At 34.7% G+C, this 20687-nt stretch overlaps 2 protein-coding genes across 4 annotated transcripts in view; both read left to right on the top strand.

The window, feature by feature from the left end:
• Positions 1-3: 3 nt before the first annotated feature.
• Positions 4-15708, top strand: LOC117122997 (cell division control protein 45 homolog). Of its 2 annotated transcripts, none has more exons than XM_033268783.1 (19): positions 4-112; positions 1463-1588; positions 2879-3031; positions 3818-3955; positions 4858-4929; positions 5451-5519; positions 6143-6250; positions 6781-6842; positions 7470-7520; positions 7894-8016; positions 9080-9151; positions 10144-10302; positions 10888-10942; positions 11559-11609; positions 12305-12360; positions 12842-13064; positions 14327-14448; positions 14556-14632; positions 15480-15708. In XM_033268783.1, the coding sequence occupies exons 2-19, from the start codon at positions 1538-1540 to the stop codon at positions 15542-15544; spliced, it is 1707 nt and encodes a 568-aa protein (XP_033124674.1). In that variant the 5' UTR covers positions 4-112; positions 1463-1537; the 3' UTR covers positions 15545-15708. The 2 variants fall into 2 exon arrangements, with proteins under 2 accessions (XP_033124674.1, XP_033124682.1); XM_033268791.1 differs by having other exon boundaries at positions 50-112; positions 1468-1588.
• Positions 15709-18542: 2834 nt separating this feature from the next.
• Positions 18543-20687, top strand: part of LOC117123032 — a 16765-nt gene continuing 14620 nt past the window's right edge. The window contains exon 1 of one of the 2 annotated variants that reach the window (XM_033268866.1): positions 18543-18924. Coding sequence is in view for 1 of the 2 variants with exons in the window: in XM_033268858.1 (XP_033124749.1) it covers positions 20189-20198 (10 nt within the window). In the remaining variant the exon portion in view is untranslated. Of the gene's footprint in view, positions 18925-19988; positions 20199-20687 lie in introns of those variants that run through there. The other variant, XM_033268858.1, reaches the window with a different exon arrangement.

Here is a 20687-nt window from a genome sequence, read left to right on the forward strand (position 1 = left end):
GGTTTTAACCAATCAACATCTTTCTTCTAGTCCATATCAAAATAATTACAAAAATTCCCGCGAAACTCGGTGAGCGAATGTCAATAAAAATGCAATAATTTCGTATTGAAAGGTACAGATTTTGAAGTTTTTTTGAAGATTAAACAATTGTTTATTATATATTAGTTGATAATGTTAGATGAATAAGGCTTAAAATATAACGTACTATCCATACCTTTAGAAAAATATTCTTCGGTAGCTAGGCCTAGGCGCCTAGCCTAGTAGGTGCCTAGGCTCCCTAGCCTATCGCCCTAGCCTAGCTATGCCTAGGCCTAGCTTGTATTCAACTGAATTACAGACGATCGGGCCCATTTCCAGACGGTGGGGCCCAATTTTGAAAGTGGGTCACCAGGACCACCGCCGGGTCCAGGGTCGAAGCTCCGGACCGGTGTGTGATGTCCGAGTTTCAGTCACATAATAGTTATTAGGCCTAACAGTTGATTGTGGCAAAGAACTCGCAAGACCGCACACACTTCCTAGATTCTACTAAGTGCTTCGTTGCCTAGGTTGTTTTGGTCGAGAAAGAGAAATTTTGTCGGTGAATTGATTCTTGAATGAGACACCAAAAGTTCTCTATATTTATAATGACTCAAGTTACTCAATGACCATTTTTATATCGTTATAAAACAAATTTCTTTTAATTTTAACTGCTTTTGCCAAGGAATTCATGATAATTCATTATCACACATAGACTTGTGCTAAATGTGTTTCTGCAAAATGCGTGTTTCATCCAAAATCACTTTAAAATGCGGGACCATCCCGCACGATGCGAGGCAGTTGGTAACTATGCTGTGGTTGGCTGTCACTGCTGGTGTTGTGGCTCTGCTGAATCAATCACTCCTTGACACAACTCCTTGCCTTGACCAAGCAAGGTCCGAAGGAGAAATTTTTGCCGAAATTTAGGCCTTTGACTAAATGTTAATAATATAGGCCTAACCACAAATGCGAAATGCAGCAATTACTGTATTACGTGCAAAGACAAGCCAAACCAGTCACTCGTCGCAAATCCTGTTTCAGAGATACTGTAATGGTCAAAACATGTTGGAATGTCAACATATATTTTATTTATGACACTAAACTAACCTTTATATTAAGACAACAATTTTTAACAATTTGGTGATAGTTTCTGCCTGAAAAATTCAGGAAATAATAAACTTTGCCAGCTGATTTCTCAAATATTGTTCTGTAAACAGCTGTATTATTATTTAAACTCCTAACTTTTAATGAAATGTCGGATTTAAATGATTCCTTTACCATTTTATAGCCCTCAATTTACTGTTTAACCCTGTACGTAATAGCTAAAAATCAATTTTTGTGACAAGTGACTGGTTTGGTTTGTCTATGCCACAAACGATTCTGCTTAAGGCCTAGTTATTGATGGGAGTGGGATGATCAACTAACTGAATTGTTACTTTAATATTAGTACAGGAAATGTATTACAGCATTGATCGATAACAGCTAAACAGAAATCTACTTCAAGTCAAGCAATCTAAAAACCATGCTTATCTCAGATCTTCGCAAAGAGTTTTATGATGTAGTACTACATAAGGTAATGTGTTTGTATATTTATTTGAAATACAGTAGAACCCCTGTTAGAGGGATACCTTCAGGCCCAAAAAAGTGCCACCAATAAAGGTGTCCTGATCTACTGTTGGAACTAAGCTTTGTCTGAATTATTGAAATATTTAATAACATTAACGATAAGAATGTTTGAGTTACAGGCTGTTACACTTTGTAAATATCAATGAATGATGTTCCCATAAACTTTAGATCGTTTTGGCCATACATTAATTATTCTAGGGCCTACCTTAAAAACAAAGCTAAAAAATATTTGAAATATTAAAGAAAATTAGCTTAAATAATAATACATGTATCTCATACAGTATTACAGGTTAGGATATATATTTGTTATTGTTGTTTTTCATTTTTCAAATAAATCAAATCAAATATAAAGTTTAAAAACAAATCTGGAAGACTTGAGAAATTTCGTAAAACAAAACAGCTTATGTTTTGTCAGAACTGCAGTAATTTATATTTAACACAGTACAGTGTGCAAACAATACACAGTATTTTATAACTAATGTTAAAGCACTATACAGGCAAGTTGATTGGCCGAGCCGTTACAGTAAGTCAGGGGCACCATAACCTTCAGCTCTAATATCGGCGCTGGTTCGAATGGCTCACTCGCCTATGGTTCCGATGGTGGAACAAATCTTCTTGGATAAAGGACTTTAAACCGTAGGACCAGTACATCCTTCGAGAAGAGTAGGGGGTTACCCCAGTGTACTGGTCCATTCTGTCCACTGTTGTTTAATGGATATGCCACGTAGGATATAGACTGGGTTCCAGTCCCTAATCTTTGTCTTAATCAGTTGAAATGCTTAAGAATAAATCGATTTTGGCACAAATGGCGTTCCATATTACTTATTTGCATGGCGTTCCATAGTATACTTTTTCTGGGATTAATTCTCATCAAAAAAGTTTCTCAACATAATCTGACGTTGGTGGCGCTTTCCGAAATGCGCTAATACTACGAAAAATCCACAAATTAGAGACTTGTGGCAAGTCTACGTAGGATAGTGATTTAGTTCGCTGATTAGCATACCCTTGGCGCTCTTGCCTAAAGAAAGAAATGAAATGAAACTATAGATTATTAAGAAACATTAAATTACCTCTTTGCATCTATATGAGCAATGCAACAACCTGTGGTATTGTAACATAAGAAAATGGAATATATCAATACATTAAAAAAAGAAATAAATTGATAGAAAGCATAATTTTTAATTAGTTAATCAAAAATTAGTTAATCAATATTGTATTTTTTTGTTTGTGAATATAGCATGTGCTGGTGATGGTAGCATTTGATGTGGATGCTCTATGCGCCTGCAAGATTCTTTTATCGTTATTCCAGTGTGATAGCGTCCATTACACATTGGTCCCGGTCAGTGGTCAGCAAGATCTGGAAAGAGTCTTCCTGGAACATTCAGAACAGGTAAAAACAATAAACAATTACTAGTTTAGTGGGCATGATAGGTACAGTGAACACTAAAGATCCTAACAGCCAATCAATATGTACATTTGTCCACAGGCAGATCTGAATCATCTTTGCATTCTGTCATCATTAAACTTTATCAATTTTTTCACTTTAATTAATAATAATAATAATAATAAATACCAGATAAGTCTGTTTTTTTTTAATTATTATTTTCATTAGGAATGTAATTTTAACTCCTTGGCCAATATATCTAAGAACCTAAATGTACTGTAATGTGATGATGTATTGTACAGTAGTTTGATTTGATAACTTAGTGTGCTTAAAGAAATAAAGGGGTGGTGATGAAATTAATTGCTATAGTTATATACCCATACACAACTCCTATATTAAGGAAACTCTAATGAGAACACACTGAACCGGTAAACCAATCAGCACAAGACTGTGTGATTTGTGTGTGTGTGTTGCTGAATTTTGGGGTTCGGTCAACCGGCTTTGCTACAGTGATTTGGTTCACTTTGGTTGACCATGGTCTCCTCAAATTTCAGGTTCTTTTTTGTCACTTTCTTTTTTGTACATAATATTGTTAAAAGACCAAATAAATAATTTAATGAAATGAAATAACAAGCAATGGTTGTCATGATGTACTTTACACTAAGGTAACTAACTGCATTGGCAACTAGCATGTTGACTAGTGGCAGTCAACATGCTCTGGAATCCAGCAAAATATCATACAAATTTTTAATAAAATTGTGATATGTGTGTACATTTTTTTCTTATGCTTAGATCAAGCATGTGGTCCTGATCAACTGTGGGGCAAACATCAGTCTTCTGGATGTACTGCAACCAGAGGAAGATGTCACATTCTTTGTCTGTGACAGTCACAGACCCATTGATCTGGTCAATGTTTACAATGACACTCAGGTGAGAGAAATTCAAATGTGTGCTAGAATATTTTCATATTTTCAAATTTTAATTATCTGTTACGTTTATGCATTAGTGATCCATTTGGATGTTGGAACCTAAAGTAGCCATTTGGTTATCAAATTCCAAGTGTAAATAGAAATATGGTATCAGTAAATAAGGTATGGCTAAAATAGTAAAAGTATAGTTTGTTTCCAGTCTAGCACCTGGGTGGAATTTCTTTTCACTTCCAACCGCCTGCAAGAGAAAAAAGAACTTGAAAAAAGAAACACGAACACTAGGGCAGAATTACACAATCCATCGGAAAAAAGCCCAGGCAGGATAGCTTTTTGCTTTTTGACAGAATAACCATGCTTTGATATCGATTTTTAATTTACACCTTTAATTACTAAAAAAGGTAGGCCAAAAAGACAATTGTGCTGGACTGATTACAGCTGCCGTACCCATGGCCTACACAGGGTTCACACATGACACAGTAAATAAACAGACAGGCTTTGAAAGCACAGACAAATGTACATATAAGTCTACTTACAGTACAAGTCAATGAAATATTTATACAAATTACCAAAAACGAGGGCTCTAGCTAGAGTTAACCGCTGGTACGTACAACGTTGGTAGGCTGGCTTAGGTGCCTACTACCTCTGTAGATAAATTTATCCAAAGTAAACACGACTTAAGGCACATACAGTACTGTAGATATTTTTTCCATTATGTAAAATATTGTTGTATTCCGTAGCAATGCAAGATTTTAACCCAGAACTCTGAAATTTGTTGTGTACTATGCTATGTACTGCATCTAATTGTAATTATAATAAACCAAAGTATTTTCAACCAGAAACTTTGGTGAGTAGAATTTGTTTGTTGAAAGTTTTCAGTCTGATAATGTCTTTTTATTTATCAAGATCAAGCTTTTACTTACTGATTCAGAAGAGTTGACGATACCAGCTTATGAAGATGTATTTAATGATGAGGAGGTAATATTTATATTTATAAGAAAATGCACTAAATTTAAAATATGTAAATGATTTTGTATTTTTAACATTTTTGGATGTACAGTAGTAAATCCACTACAGACTTTAATTTGTTATAATTTTTTTTTTTTTTTTTTTTTTCATCGTTAAAAGTAACAAGTATACCAATCAGTGGCATTATATAACACTCTATACCCCATAAGTCAGAAGTAGGAAATAGAGAATTTTTTATTTGTAGGGAAAAATTATATTTGCGGGATAGAACCATTGAACATGGAGTGGAAGATGAGAATATCATCACTAAATCCCTGTTTAAACTATTATTTGACAAACAATGTCCATATATAGTCATGTTGTGCCCATATATGGTTATGATGCGATGTGATGACCATATTTAGGCATTTCACATTTTTTTGTCCAATAGAATTTGGGGCATAATCTGGGCATGGCTTAAGTTTAACTTCTTCAGCTTAACATTTTATTAATCCCATCATTTTCTTTTTTTTTTAAATAATACAATCAAGAGTGACTCAGATGATTCTGACAACGAGAGTGTCACCTCACAACCAGACAAGAGGAGGAGACTTGACGAAGTAAGTTTACAGCAGTTATGGATTCAGAATGTTACAGCAGCAAAAATCAAAAGCTTCTTTGTTTCTCAACACTCTCTGTTTTTAAATATGGGGGGATTGGTATAAAGCGGTCTAAAACAGGTAGTGTTAATTAGTCGATTATAGCCAACATTTTCACATAGATGGTCTTACGTTAGTCGCCTCTGTAAGACCATTGCTAGAGTATAACACAGTTTCTTAATTAAGACCATGTCGAGTATTGAAATACAATCACCCCATAGCAACTGTGCTTTTTGCTCGCTGGCACCTATTAGTTGGCGTTCACAATTGATAAAGCGAAAGTAACAAAATTTAATGCTCAATGTTATCTTCTTTTTTGATGATCCAAAAATTATAGTGAAATGTTTATGCACATAAGCTTCTATAGCTGTTATTGTTTGATGATTTAGTGCCTTTAAACTTTTCGAAGAAATACTGTAGCAAGCCACCAAAGCTCTAGCCTGCGGTGCCCCAGTCTGCGGCGACTACCTGCTCAACCACTCGACTCGCCAGAGGTCCAATCATTACAGTATCGCTTCTGGAATTGTAGATGCAATATCCAGTAGCTTGTTATGAATTAATTATTTGCTGTTGATTTCAAATAGGAAAGTATAGTACGGAAGTTAGAAAGGAAACGAACCAGGAGATTATGGGAAGAAAACCGTCAAAAAGTTGTTTTTCAATATGAAGAGTTTTCATTTTATTCCACATCAGTAAGTGTACTTTTTATTTACATGAAGTAAAGCAAAGAAAAATCTTTTCGAACAACTGATTTAATTTACAATAAGGATAATAATAGTGAATACAGTATTGGTTCCTGTATTCTTTCCAAAATATTTCACTGGCATTTTGTGTTGGGTACATTTTGGTCAATAACAATAACAAAACTAATTGTTATTTAGTTTCATTTATTTGATGTATATGTTGGTATCTTTAAATAACAAATGGACACAAAAACTCATTTATTCCTAATGTAATAAGGATGTTAAACTAAGGATTTATTTCATAGATAATTTTAGTTTTTCTGCTATTTATTTTAGTCATGTTTTCAGTAGGTGTTTTTTGTGCAATCTGTGGTTTATACTTCTATATTTTCATTATTCCTATTACATTGTACCGGGAAAACAAATTTTAAGTACTACTGTACTGCATGTCGCTAATAAAATGTATTTTAAACATTTTTTCTTAATTATTGGTTCCCAGCTACAGTACATTAACATGTGTCAGTTATTTTGTTTTGTAGGCAGCCTATGTCATTTATCAGCTTGCCTGGAAATTGTCCAAGGATTCTAATGACTTACTGTGGTATGATTTTTTTTTTTTTTCAAATCGTTGTAGTCTCTATATTTCCCAAGATAAATGCTATTAGGAAAATTTTAATTGGAACTGTGGGAGCCACAGCTTGTTTGCAGCACTGCCTCTTTGTCCTAAATGGCCATTTCTAGAGTGTCTATCAAACTTAAAAACTGACATCAGAAGGGGACCAGGAATACAAGCATGTCATACAAACACATGTGTTACAGTAGTGGGAAGGTGTGTTGGTTGGCAATGCTACACCATAAGAATCTCTTGCTCTTTTGCAAGCAGCGTATTTGTGCCTAAATGTTCACGGATCATGTTATATGTGGGACCAACGTGTTTATACTCTTTTTCAAAAGACAATTTTTTACTTGTATGTTAATCTGACCCGACGGTGTCTGCTGATTTTCGATCACAGTCTGAACGGATCATCATTAAAAAGGATCCACTTTCACATGGTGTAGCATCGCCCAACGACCGTTCAGTGCAGTGAGATCTTTAGAGGGAGAGCAGCTGGTGTGAAATGAACCATAACATAAAATTCATGGTCCAGCACACCAATGTTTTACCGCCATTTTAACTATGTGTTCCGTTGCTTCATGGTTAATTTATGTTAATATTCTACTTGCGCAGGTGGTCAATAATAGGTCTTACAGATCAACTGTTATCGAAGAAGGTAGACAGGTAAGTGTACATCATTTGCTTGTTCTGTCAAATGTTCATAGAACTACATAAGCAATTTATTGTTGGAATTTGTTTTGTAGATAAGTAATTTTAATAATTTTTATTGCAGGTCCATTGTACATTTTATATATCTTATACAATTTTTAACAGTATATTTTATGTGTTTTTGTATATATGATATTTTTAAAAGCCCTCTGCTTTCATTCTATATTTTTCATTGAGCTCTGTCAAAAAATAATTTCTGTATTATGGACAATAAAGATTGCTGTATATTGTATATTATAACATTTATAATTGTCTATTATAATTATTATTATTGTTATTGTTTTTTTAGTTTTATTATTATTAATGATTATTAATAATTAATTTTCAGGGATAAGTATTTCTTAGATGCATCTGATTTGAATCGACATGTATCGCGGCACAACCACCTGGGACAGGAGGATGATGCAGCCGTTCAGTCAGTCAATGCCATGAAAATCACTTTCAATCCAGAGTATCCTTTTCTTGATTTTATTTGCACATGTATATTTAAAATGATAAATATTCTTTGTAGTACAGTTTTAGGTTCAAAGAAAGTTGTGTTTTTGCTCTGTCAGAATGAAGAGTTTTATACTTTGACTAGCCATGTTCAGTGAAGTAAATTTACAGACAGGCATACAATATACCCATGTTTTTTAAGACATGTGCTTATTTCAAATCTTAGTAGTACAATGCAAATTTTCCAGAAGTGAAAATCACTTCTTTCATTGTCTCAACGGTTATTTTTTCACAAATGTTATAATATGTAAACATCTGTTTTGCCACTCATTTTACATAGTTATTTAAAAAAAATTTTTTTTTGGCAAAATGGGAGGTCATACAAAAGGTTGTGTTTACTTGCGAGCTCTGAAGTAAATGCATCTACACAGCACATCAAAAAGTATAGAAAAGAGAGCACAATACACTCTTATGTGCATAAACAAATGATGCGCCCCTGTACAGACAAGTGAGTGCCCTCTTTAATATCTTCCTGGTGGGGCTACCAAATGCAGGGATTTCTGTCGTTACTAGGAGAGTGAGGTATTAGAAATGTGGTTCCTGTGGTGGAACAATGGTTCCGGTGGTGGAACCAGTCTTCTCGTATAAGGACTTTAAACCGTAGGCCCAGTGTACGTATTTGGCGTGTGTGCACTTTAAAGAACCCAGTACATCCTTCGAGAAGAGTAGGGGGTTACCCCAGTGTACTGGTCCTTTAAGCCCCCTGTTGTTAATTGGATATGCCAAGTAGGACAGTAATTCAGTTTACTTATTGGTATATCCTTGGCGCACGTGCCTAAAGAAATGAAATGAAATGACTGTACTCTCTTTATTTTCTATACTCTTTTTACATACTCCGACAGACAGACTTTACTTACAACTCGTCTGAACATGCCGTTTTGTTTTAATAGAGAATGATTATTTTGGACATTATATGTATCCAACATGTAATTAGTACCATTTTAGCATTTTCTCTTGTCGTGGTAGTGTTTAGGCATTATATGCAAACTAGCTGTGAAATCTTCCTTAACGTTTGTCAGACTTCAACTAGCCCTGTATCGTCATTGGTCGCTCTTTGATAGCATATGTCACTCATCCTACACAGCTTGCAAGTAGGTTTTTAGTTGACGTTGTGAACCTTATTGTGTACCATTACCAACCGATGGACCTTCCCGCTAGTTCACGTCCGACAGGGTTTAAACTTACCACTATTATATTGCACGTAAACTAGCAGGGAGTGGTCACCTCAATGTGAACTCTCAATCTAGATTTTCAGGGAAGATTCCAGAAGTAATGATCTAAAAATAAATACTGTATGTTTGTTCTTGTTTCATTGTCAGTTGATGAGAATGATTTTCACTATGGTGGCACCCTTTATGCCTAGGAAAAAAGGCATGGAAGTCAAATGATACTGGTCTTTTTTGTGCCAAAACACAATAGCTTCATGGATGAAATTTGCATATCATAATTATATATATTAGGAATTTAAAAAAAAAGTAAAAAATAAGAAATTATAATTTTTATACTTTTATTCAATTATTGAAGTCATTTTCTCTTCAGAAAATTTATATTTTTCTTGTCGATTCCTAATAAATAACTATGACATATTGGATTGGATTTATTCGGTGTAAACACCAAGGATAGCCCACCGGCCTTAATGTTTAATCCGAAAGACGGTGCACTATTGTAGCTTGTATTTTAGCCCTCCAGCTGAAACACAAGGAGAGGCAGCGATGGGAATTGAACCGGTTCAGCGCACATACAGTGGCTACCACCAGATTAGCCGACTAAGCTAAGCTGCTATCATATGTGAATTTTATCCATATAACTTTTGTATTTTTGGCACAAACAAAAAAAAAAGATAACCAGTATCCAGATTTCCTGTGCATTTGGCCCATACTGGGGGAATCTATTTTCTACCAGTCAGCTGCCAGCATTTCATCCAGGCCAATGTATACATTGAAAGGGGCCTACAGTATGGTGTGTTCTGCCATTTTAAAAATGTATTTCCATTTTTATGTGGACATTAAAATCAATATCAGTATCATTGAAGTCATAGTTAAGAAATTATCCTATTTGATTTAATAATTGTTTCCCAATATAGTTTGCGATTATGGACTGTGAGAGGATTCAAGAAGCTGCATGAGTTTCTTGCAGACATGGGAATGCCCCTTACACAATGTAAACAGAAGTTCACAGCAATGGACATAACATACAGAGAAACATTCTGTGATTCCTTGCAGACATCTGGCAAGAAATATGGGTAAGTGTTGTATCAGGGATTATTACTTGTTACCTAAACGTCTTTGTGTCATGTTGGTATAATGAAAGCGCGGCCGTCACTGCATCATATGAGGCCCGGCCAATCCATCATTAAAAACGATCCGTTGCGCGCACGTCATGGCATTTCTTTCCCCATAGAATCGTGTCAGCTGACTACCGTTGGCCGTGCACTGATTGGCCCACTTTGATGTATGCATTTGCTCCACCTGTCTGCTACACCTGGTATTATATCCCACCAGTTATTCTTTTTGCCACCATTTTACGCCACATTGTTCGTTGACCTTGCTGTTCTTTTTTTTTGGACAGTATGGAAGTTAGTGCTAGTGAATTGGTATAATGATAATAAGTTAATATTAGTTTTCCCATATTTTACCAGTTTTGTTAAACCTTACCTTTATTTTGCTCTAAATAATCATTGTATTATATTATTTTATAAAATAAGTCCATGTAAAAAGAGACATATTTTCAAGACACAAGGAGAATTGAAATTTCAATAGCCCATGAGAATTTAGCATTCTTTCTTTTTTATGATGAGTTTTTTTGTTTTTTTTTTAAATTTATGTAGATTGGATCAAATCACTGTTCCTTCTTTTTATGCTCAGTTTGGTTACAAAAATAAGGTAAGTTTAACAGCTTTTTATAATAAAAAAAACTATCAAATTCATGTTTATTCCTCTGATCTTTCTACATAGTAAAATAATAATTACCTCCACCAAGTAGGTTATGTAATAACCTCTGCCTGTTAGCAAGATCATCATAATAATCTAAGAGATGAATAAAATTTTAGGATAGAAACAATCAAAGGTGAAAATAATGGAAATTCAATATATTTGTTTCTTTAAATCTACCCTTGAGCATAAAAGAAAAACACAGGGCGGGGGTATGCCCTCTTTGGAGTGACTGCTTTAGTGGATTAATGGAACGATAGGGACAAACTTATATGGTTGATGATAGTGTCTGTATTTCAACATGGCAGATTGGTAGTACACCATGTACTGCAAACGACTTGGTTTGAAGGTTGTCTCAACAACACTTCTTAAGCCAAGATTATCTCCAGAACCAATTTCATACACAGAGTGTACTGCACTACTAATCTTAACCATTCACTGTTATTGGTGAAAGTCCCTCCCTGATCACCCTCTATTTAAAATTCCTAGATCCACCACTCATTCGTCATTTTAAATTATGGTTATCAATTGTAATTATTCATGATGTGTTATTTTTCTTTCTGATCAGTTTTGTGCTTTTGATGCAGTCCATGCTACATCTGCTTTATTGGAATCAATAGTAAGTGATATCATTTACTTTTTAATGTAATTTATAATTTATGCTGATTTTGTTTTATTTAGTTTTAGTGGTAAGAAGTTGCATGCCTTCCAATCCAAATGTTCTGGGATTTAAAAGGGGATAAAGGTAGTAGAATAACACACAACTCACAGAGTTATTGTGCCATAGCATCTGGGTAACCCCTACTTTAAAAGACGGAATAGGTTCTTTAAAGTGCACACGAGGCAGATGAATACACTGGACAGCCTGTTTTTAAGTTGTAATCCGAGAAGACTTGGTTCTACCAACCAAACTTTGGAAGTGGAGCTGCTCAAAACAGCGCCGATGTTAAGGATGTACTTAATGGTGCCTGCCTTATACTGCTCGGCTACACGACTCGCCTAATCCCAGGATATTTTGCGTTTGGAATACAAAACCAAACCTTCAATATTGTATATTTTCATTCTGTAAAACATGTGTTGCTTGTCACCTGTCATTAGCAGGGTTGGAAAAAGTGCACGACCCGCATTGAATGTGCTGGAGGCATTTTTGGGGAAAAATATAAAAAGAAAAATAAACTGTTGGGCTATTACAGTGTACAGTTAACATTTAGTGCTGAAGGCATTCTATCGGGACAATTTTCATGGTTGGAGTCACAAACATTTCTTTTTCAAGCTTCGTCATTGATATTAATTTATAGTATAACTCTTTTTTAGGAGAAAGATAAGAATGGTGAGGAGAACTTCTTGGAAGCACTAGATGCACTGTCAAGGTAAGACAGTGGTTCTATTTTTTGTTCCTTGTAATATGTGTCGAGTGGCAGTGAACTGTTATTTGATGTTAGTGTTTGAAACAATCAACCTAACAAGCTATTGTTTACCATTGCATCCGTGATAAACATAAGTAAACAGATACTAACTACATTTATTTATATTAATTTGATTAAATGTCTTAATTTTAATTTTTTTTTCATTTGTTGCTTTGTAAAAAAAAAAAAAAAAATCAAATAATTTTCCATTTTACAAAATGTAATGATCTATTAAAAGTAAACCATACAATTATATATGTAGTATATGCACTGAGAAATATTAACCAATTTTATTTTGCAGAATTATCCATACTCAATTGCGATTATTTTTTTTTTAAAGAAGAAATATGCTTTAACTGCATTTAAAAAAATTAAAAATTAAGTAGGCCTAAATGTAGAGAGGAACCGCTTCATTAACATATACATTTTATCACTTTAAACACAGGGTGCATCTGGACAAGCTTCAGCATGGCCTGGAACTGAGTAAGCGACAACACAAGGCCATCGTCAGCCAAATTCAAACCTTACTGGACATGAACCATGTGGTCTCAGCTGGACCCTTCCTGTATGCCTACATCCAAGAAGGAACGCCTGATGTCAGGTTCTTCTCTAAGGCTAACTGCCTTGCACTGTTAGCACGGTTCACGCTTGAGGCCTTCGTAAAAATGGTACTTACCGTGGTGTAAGCACACCACCTACTTTAAACCCAATTCTACATACCGGCCGCCTCTCTGGCAAAAGCTCAGTGTATGACTTCTACAAATAATCTCTTTGAATTAGGCATACAGTGCTAAAAAATTGCCATTTGATAGAAAAGAGGATTCATCAGATATAAGCACACCTATTTTATACAGTTAGCTTTCAAGTAGACACATTCTGCGATGTTTGTTTACAGCTGGTCATGTGACATATAGTAGGTGTTACTCTTTTGAATTTACAGTGCGATCAGTGTTAAAGTATAGGAAAGGGTAATGCTATGGTTTCGAAAATATTCACCCACCATTAACGTGAGAAATAACTGGCAAGAATAGGCAGTACCATTGTTCAAAATAGTGTTTATTTACTTATTCTAGCGTTCAATGTGCTTTGTATGCTTTTGAATGTATGTGATCCTTCGTAAACCTAAGCTAGCCTAAAAATTGTAGAGTGTCAAAATCGCAGTTCGCAGATCAACGAATCTCGAACATACGTAAGCAGGCCGTAGACATGCAGGGGCCTAGGCCTTGCATTTTCTCAATGTTTGGGGCTATCATCTCTTGGAGCATTAGCAAACCATTATGGCAAAACTCTCCATTCAATTTCCAATCAATTTGGTATAGTTACTGGCATTCCAACCAACATTATTCAACATCAAAAATGTGCTTTACAGCATAAACACACTGAAGAATGTACATGTCTTCCTATACCAAGCGTCACTCGCATTGCATGTTTACAATTGATACCCACTATACTTCACGTGACAAAACTAGCGGAATGTGTCTATTCGAGACTTCTATTGGGACCTGAAAATGTAGGGTAATCTAAGGGTTCGGTCTTTTTAGAGGGTTAGGTTTGTGTCAAAAGGTTGTTAGTTGATACTTTGAAAAAGTGGTCTCAAATTTGTCTCGAAATAGAAGGCAAACTGTAGGTTATCTTATGGTTCAGTGCACACACATTGGCTGTTACCAGCTTACTTACCAAGCTGGATTACTGGTATTATATAAGTTCTTGGAATTCAAGATCGAATACTACTCTACATCATTATTAATAATATTATTATAATCCTCATCGTCATCTTCATCATTGCTCATTATTGTCTTCATTGTTCATTATTGTCATCACCATCATCATAAATGTCATTATCATCATCATTAATAATTTTTATAGGTGTTATTTTATCAATTATTACCATACAGTTAGTTTATGTATATATTAATTTCTTTTTCTTCAGTCTAAAAGTAAGAAAGTGAAAAATCTGCCATTGGTGATGGTTGCGCCTTTAGATACAGAACAAGGGACATCATTGGTCGTTGGTGTACCCCCACTGATGGAATTGGAAAACTCTCCTAGAAGGTATATTAAGATTCACATAATTGTTCCTTTGCTAATCACTAACTTTTTCAGCTTTACTTCAAAAAAATTTCTCAGGTTTTCAACACCATTTTCATTTATTTCCTTAGTTTGTTTGGGCGTGCATTTGAGCAGACAGCGGAGAAGACAGGTTCTCGTGTTCTGCATGATAGTTTTGACCCTTCAAGTAAGCCAAAGACAGATTCTTATTTTTAGTTTTTTTTTATACCATGTTTTATTTGGTATACCGTGAAAATCTCAAACTGAAGCCCTGGGCTCTTTTTTTTTTGCAAATTTTGGGTGGGCTTCTTTTCGAGGCTACCTTTTCCAAGTAAAGAGTGGGGGCTTCTATTCAAAAAGAATGCTGTAAATTTGTGAATTTGTACTATAAAACAATTAGTAAGGCCACTGTAACACCAATCTGCATCATGGAGTGTATTTAACTGGCATGACATCAGCTAAACTACTGAAACCAACCTTGTTTTTAATTTATTTTGTTTTTTTAAATTCATGTACAGCGTATGTACTCTACTATCTTAAAAAAGAAGCTATGCTATCTTGAAGAGAGGCCCATGGTCTTCTTTTTGAGGTTAATTTTGCAAACATTCGAGATGGGCTTCATTTTGAGATTAAGCCGACTGGGCTTCAATTCGAGGTTTTACGGTATAAGAATTGCACATGTCTTGAATAATAATATATTATATGGAAAAAAAATTACCAATGATAATAAAAAAAGTGCTTATAAAGATCTAAGGAAAATACTGTCTATTCTCACGTATAAGGCGACAACCAAGTTTCAGTAGATTTTTGGGCGATTTATTGTATGTCAGATAGTATAATACATTCTCCAAGTATTGAAAGGCATTCCATCGTGTTGGGATTAAATATTTCAACATTAATTATATCGTCATTAGGGATGAAAAAATTATACATATTTGCATATATTTGGTTTTTGTAGACTTTCAGGGGTATACTTATGTACTGTGGATTATTTTTATTTTTTCATTTGTTTGGTTTGTTTTTTCCTTCAACAGTTTTTGCACTGAAAACAGAAGATAGAAGCAAGTTCTTTGATGCCCTTGTTTCATTACTCTCCTGAGACTTTTATGGGGGAACATACCATCCTGGAGGAACATACTATCCTGTACCAACAGTCAAGTCTGTAAATAGACGACAAACATTTTAAGAGAATAATGCTTCCATTAGCTACTTTAAAAAATATTGCTATACATTAAAATACATTTAACAATGCCTGAAAATAAATTTTAGGTTTCTTCTAAAATTAAACCTCTGAATCGAAATTTTGGAAATGTAGGTAGATTTATATAGCACTTTATACTGAAATGGTCTCGAGGTGTGGACTAGCTTTTACAGTAACTTGCTTCACCTCAAAGGGTGTTTCTGCTGAATTAATCCAAATACACGTTTGTTTATAAACGGTTAAATTCCTTCCGAACCTGTTTCTAGTGAAAAGTGCAACTAATAAAAACATGGTAATGCGAGAATTGGCAGGTGGGCGGAACTTAAATGACCAACGGAAGTTGAAGCTGACCTTACTTTTTGCAAGCTACAGCGCATGCTGTGAAAGAAGTAAACAACACACCACGAAAGGAAGAAAAAAGTATGGTACGATCTTCAAGCATGTCATCTTAATGGTTTAATTTTTTTCTTCGCCCCAAATTTCCTGCAGACAAGCGATCAAACCAACGAAGAAGTCAATTCGGGTCACCGACGGGTCATGACTAACACGGTATTGTGTTGCAGCTGAAAAGTGTACCACGAAACACGTTTTCTGAACGCGAACGAATGCGTGTAAAAACACGCATTTTTAGAATGCATTCATAACCGTGTTTTTGTTTTATGGGCCGTTTCTACTGGGGAAAAAACATGTGTTTCTTAATAACCGTTTGAAAACACGTGTTTTTTTGCTGAGCAGAAGCAGGCCCTAAGAGTCTTATCATGTCTGAGCTACCCAGTAAACCAGTACCAACTACTCTCACATATCCACTACAAGGGCTGGATGGACCATACACCGGGGTAACCTCCTATTTGTTCCGAAAGATGTACTGGGTTCTGTAAAGTGTACTTGAGCCAAATTGTGTACACTGGGCCTACGGTTTATTTTCTTTATCCGAGAAGACTTGTTCCACCACCAGAACCATAGACGAGAGTACTGTTCAAACTATCGCCGATATTATGACTACGTTGCGGCACCCCTGCTTGGCCATCTCAAAACTGTGTTTCTATTTATATTTGATAACCACTGTTTAGTGGATGTATTTTAATAATGACATCTTAGAGGTAAAATTAGATTTAAATACTGTACAGGTATCTCGAGCAATTTTTAAGTAGATTGTGAGATACGCTGAATAGTATATACTTTTTTCTGCAAAAGATTAGTAAAAGCTAAAGCACATTAAAACATGCACAGATATCAATTTCAACATTTTTATGTCTGGTACTAATCAGAGAATTATATTTATATATATAATTACAATCGGATATATTTATGTAGTATATATTGGATAAATTATGCTTGGAATTCAGCACAGTGATATTTTGTTTGATTTAAATACCAATTTGCAGAGCAACTGTCGTGCCCACTGTAATATAAGTTTATTGCAAATAAACTGTATAGCGCCCTCGTAAGTAGGCAAACAAAAATGTTGGTATTGAAGCATGAACTTTGGGTTTTTGATTTGACCACCTTTCTTTTCAAAAGTGCTGACTTATAACTGTAAATATTATTGGCACTACATTTCTAATGTACATTACTTATTAAATGATAGTCTTAAAATAGAATATTTACCATATTTTCATTTATTTTGCTGTTAAAACACAGACGTGCATAAAATGTACATAAAACTCCGAAAAAATGTACCATATTTAGAAGGCCCTCACACATCTGAAAATAGCTGAATTCTGAATTTTTGTGTAAAGCATCATGTGTGTATGTTTGTTTTGTGAAAGGGATTGTTACCTATGAGTAGGACAGTGGTGTATTCAGTATTGGCAATCCTTGGCGATGTGTGTGTGCTTAAAGCCATAAATATATAAATTAATAGAGTAACTGTTTATTTCATATAGGTACGTATTTGGAAATTCTCAAAATATATTACAAAACAACAGCAGTGCTTTTAATGTTCCCTTGGTGCGTTCTATTTTGTATACCTACAATTTGCTGACTCCTATTTACACACTTCTATTCATCTTTGTATTCCTGTTGAAGATTGGAAGTCGAGCCACGCATGACCTAATGTTCATTGACACGTACATTTACTGATTTATATTTTAAAATACATTGGAATATATATATATAACATGTGAAATCTCACTTTAAACCACCCTCTGTCTTATATACTCTCTACATTGCTTTCACAACAATATACTGATAATAAACTTTGATTTTTTATCAATATTCCTAAACAGTAGCATATCTACGGGAGGGTGCACATCCGGTGGGGGAATGGGGAGACACGTTCCCCCGTTTTGCTTCTAAATTTATTGTCAATGCATATCAATGTTATGTATTGAAAATGTTTTCCCCCTGTTTAAAACAATTCTGGATCAGCCCTTGGAGTGTGGGTGATTCCCCTAAATAAAGTCGCTCTCCAACCTCCCCAACCCCCATTTTAAATAAGTATTCCAAGCATAAAAATAATGATCAAGTAGATAACAATTACCTCGTATCACCTTATTTTATGAGCTCCCCACCCCCATTTTAAATAAGTATTCCAAGCAAAAAAATCATGCTCAAGTAGATAACAATTACCTCGTATCACCTAATTTTATGAGCTAACCCCTCACTTATTCATCAAACTTCACCATCCATTCCAATCAGATTCTTAGGCCCTAATGATGCTATAATAGCACAATTACAACACAGGTCTATTTTTTATAAGTCACTTTTACTTCATTAATTTTATTCGATTGATAGTTTTTTGATAGATATATCTGAGACAACGATATATGTTCCCGCCTATCTAATGCAGTAAATGCTGCTGAATTTACGCAAAGATGGACTTTGTAGCAGTTTGGTTTAACTTGCGCCCTCTTAAAAAATACATCAAACATTAAAATTACGTTGGTGTTTATAAGACACATTTCCGTTTGTTTAAATATTCCGTTTAAATCGTTATAATTACAGCGTTGAACTCGTCAGTAATTGTAGTATGAATGTTGTCTGTAAATGAATACTCGTCAACATATCGTTTGATAAGTAAGTGTTCTGGTCCGTTTCTTTCGACAATGACGTCCGTCTGCAAATGTGCTACATTGATAAAGTGAAAATCTGCTATGAGACTCGACCTTTGACGAACACATTCACGCGCTGCTAGGTAACTGGACGCAAATAGTGTACTCACTGTGATCTTCCTGGCTACTCTGTTATTTATGTGAGCATTTAGGCTTATAAGCATTATACACACCGGTTGAAAAGAGGAAAAGTCAATATTGCAGTTTCCTGTATTGTTGGATCAGGTACGTTTAAATGCTAACAGCGAAAGATAAATCAGGACAACGAAGTCTGTGTTGCCCCAAACCGTCCCACCTTAAGTATAAAGAAATTTTTTTTAAAGAAAAAATAGTACGGTTTTAACATATCAAGCCCAAGATACTTTATAATTTTTGAAAAAGGCAATATCAAACTTTAAATAATAAATTAATTGATTAACAACCCTAACCAGTGCAGTTAACTATTTATCAACTAAGATATGTGTGGCAGTTGACAGTTAAATCCTAGAATTCAGGCTTTTGGACTTTAGCATAAAAAAGTGAAATCGCCACTGGCCGATCCCGATTTTTGAATAGGCCTCTCTGTGCTGAGCAACCCTTAATTTGTTGGACTCTTCTTGTGTTGTTTTAATATTTAGATTTTTAAATAAGCAAAGAGATAATTTCGTTAAAGATGTATTGTTTCCAGATAATGATAAAATTATTTAAAAAAATCACATACACATTATTAATTTGAGCATAGAAATTATTGAATTAAAAAAAAGAATGTGGCTGGAAGTGGTTATATCATTTTTCGGTGTAACATTTTGGGTACAATTTTTTTAAATACACTAATTTCTATGTTCAAGTTGATAGATATTATGTTACTTCGAAATGAGCAAGTTAATTTCAAACTGATGTTTATGATGTTTTTATGGTATTTTTCATGGGACAATACATCTTATATATTTCGTCGTACAGGCCTTCAGAATTTCGCAGGAGTCATAACATCAACATTTATCTTCAATAGCAAATTTGATAATTGATTTTGCTAAGCACCCAGTTACTATTGATAAGCTGGTAAGCCATCTCCGTATATCGATTAACAATTTCCATTTTAATTATAAATAGTGTTATTAATATATTCTGTCCAAAGACGACTCTCATATAGTCAAATATCATAGACCGTTATTAATTTTTGACAATGCAATTTCGCACCTGATAATGCTTCAGTGTATCCAACATTGGTATTTGTAATTAGACTATAATTATATATTTTCATGGACGTTTGTTAAAGTTAGGTTTTTCAAAAGAGGTGTTTCGCAGCAGGAAACAACAGAGGAGGAAACGCTGCAGTTGCTGTAGGTCTCCCCTAGTGTACCGGTAAAACAGAACCGGTCCAAAGCAAGCAGTCGGCCTCTTGACTCGGCACGTAGGAGCTGTAACTGCTCAGATCTAGGACACTGACTTCCTTCACCGTCTGGAAATATTTAGTGAATAACTCGAAGAAAAAAACCTCAGGATTCAAAGAATGAATTCTGGTATGTGTCCGTTATGTATCTTTTGATGATATCAAAAAATATTCTGATTAATATAGGCTCTTTATTATAAGATATAATATAATTTAATTTCTTTTAAATTCTTGGTCCTACCTTTTTTCGGCGCCTTGAGACGATTTTATTGTGGAAGGCGCACTACAAATATCCCACCATTACCATATCCCACCATCACTATCAATCATTATCATCATTATCTTTTTGTAGCTAAACAACTGCATTTTTTTTAAACTCATTAGGCAAAGTGCTACTCTGATAATTGACAACATTAATAAATATTACAAGTCAGTGGTAACGTCATCAGTTCCATTTGCACTAAATTTTCATATTCCCGACTGATCACTAATTCGATATAATGCTCCGATTTTTTGTGTTTAGTGTGCAAAAAAGCTCAAAGCTGGGGTTATTTTACTGCAGTACATATTACTAATGGCTCCTAAGGCTTCTGTTTCGTATAGTGTATTCAAAACCTGA

The sequence above is a fragment of the Anneissia japonica genome, unplaced genomic scaffold (genome assembly GCF_011630105.1).
Source record: "Anneissia japonica isolate Jap-2015-1 unplaced genomic scaffold, ASM1163010v1 scaffold288292_len1863012_cov191, whole genome shotgun sequence".
Lineage (NCBI taxonomy): Eukaryota > Metazoa > Echinodermata > Crinoidea > Comatulida > Comatulidae > Anneissia > Anneissia japonica.

What these genes read in the sequence shown, in the direction of transcription:
- LOC117122997 (XM_033268783.1), top strand. Translation starts at nt 1,538, where the DNA reads ATGCTTATCTCAGATCTTCGCAAAGAGTTTTATGATGTAGTACTACAT. An exon ending in TCCTGGAACATTCAGAACAG is followed by an intron (nt 3,032 to 3,817) that starts GTAAAAACAATA and finishes TCTTATGCTTAG; the next exon opens with ATCAAGCATGTGGTCCTGAT. An exon ending in ATGTTTACAATGACACTCAG is followed by an intron (nt 3,956 to 4,857) that starts GTGAGAGAAATT and finishes TTATTTATCAAG; the next exon opens with ATCAAGCTTTTACTTACTGA.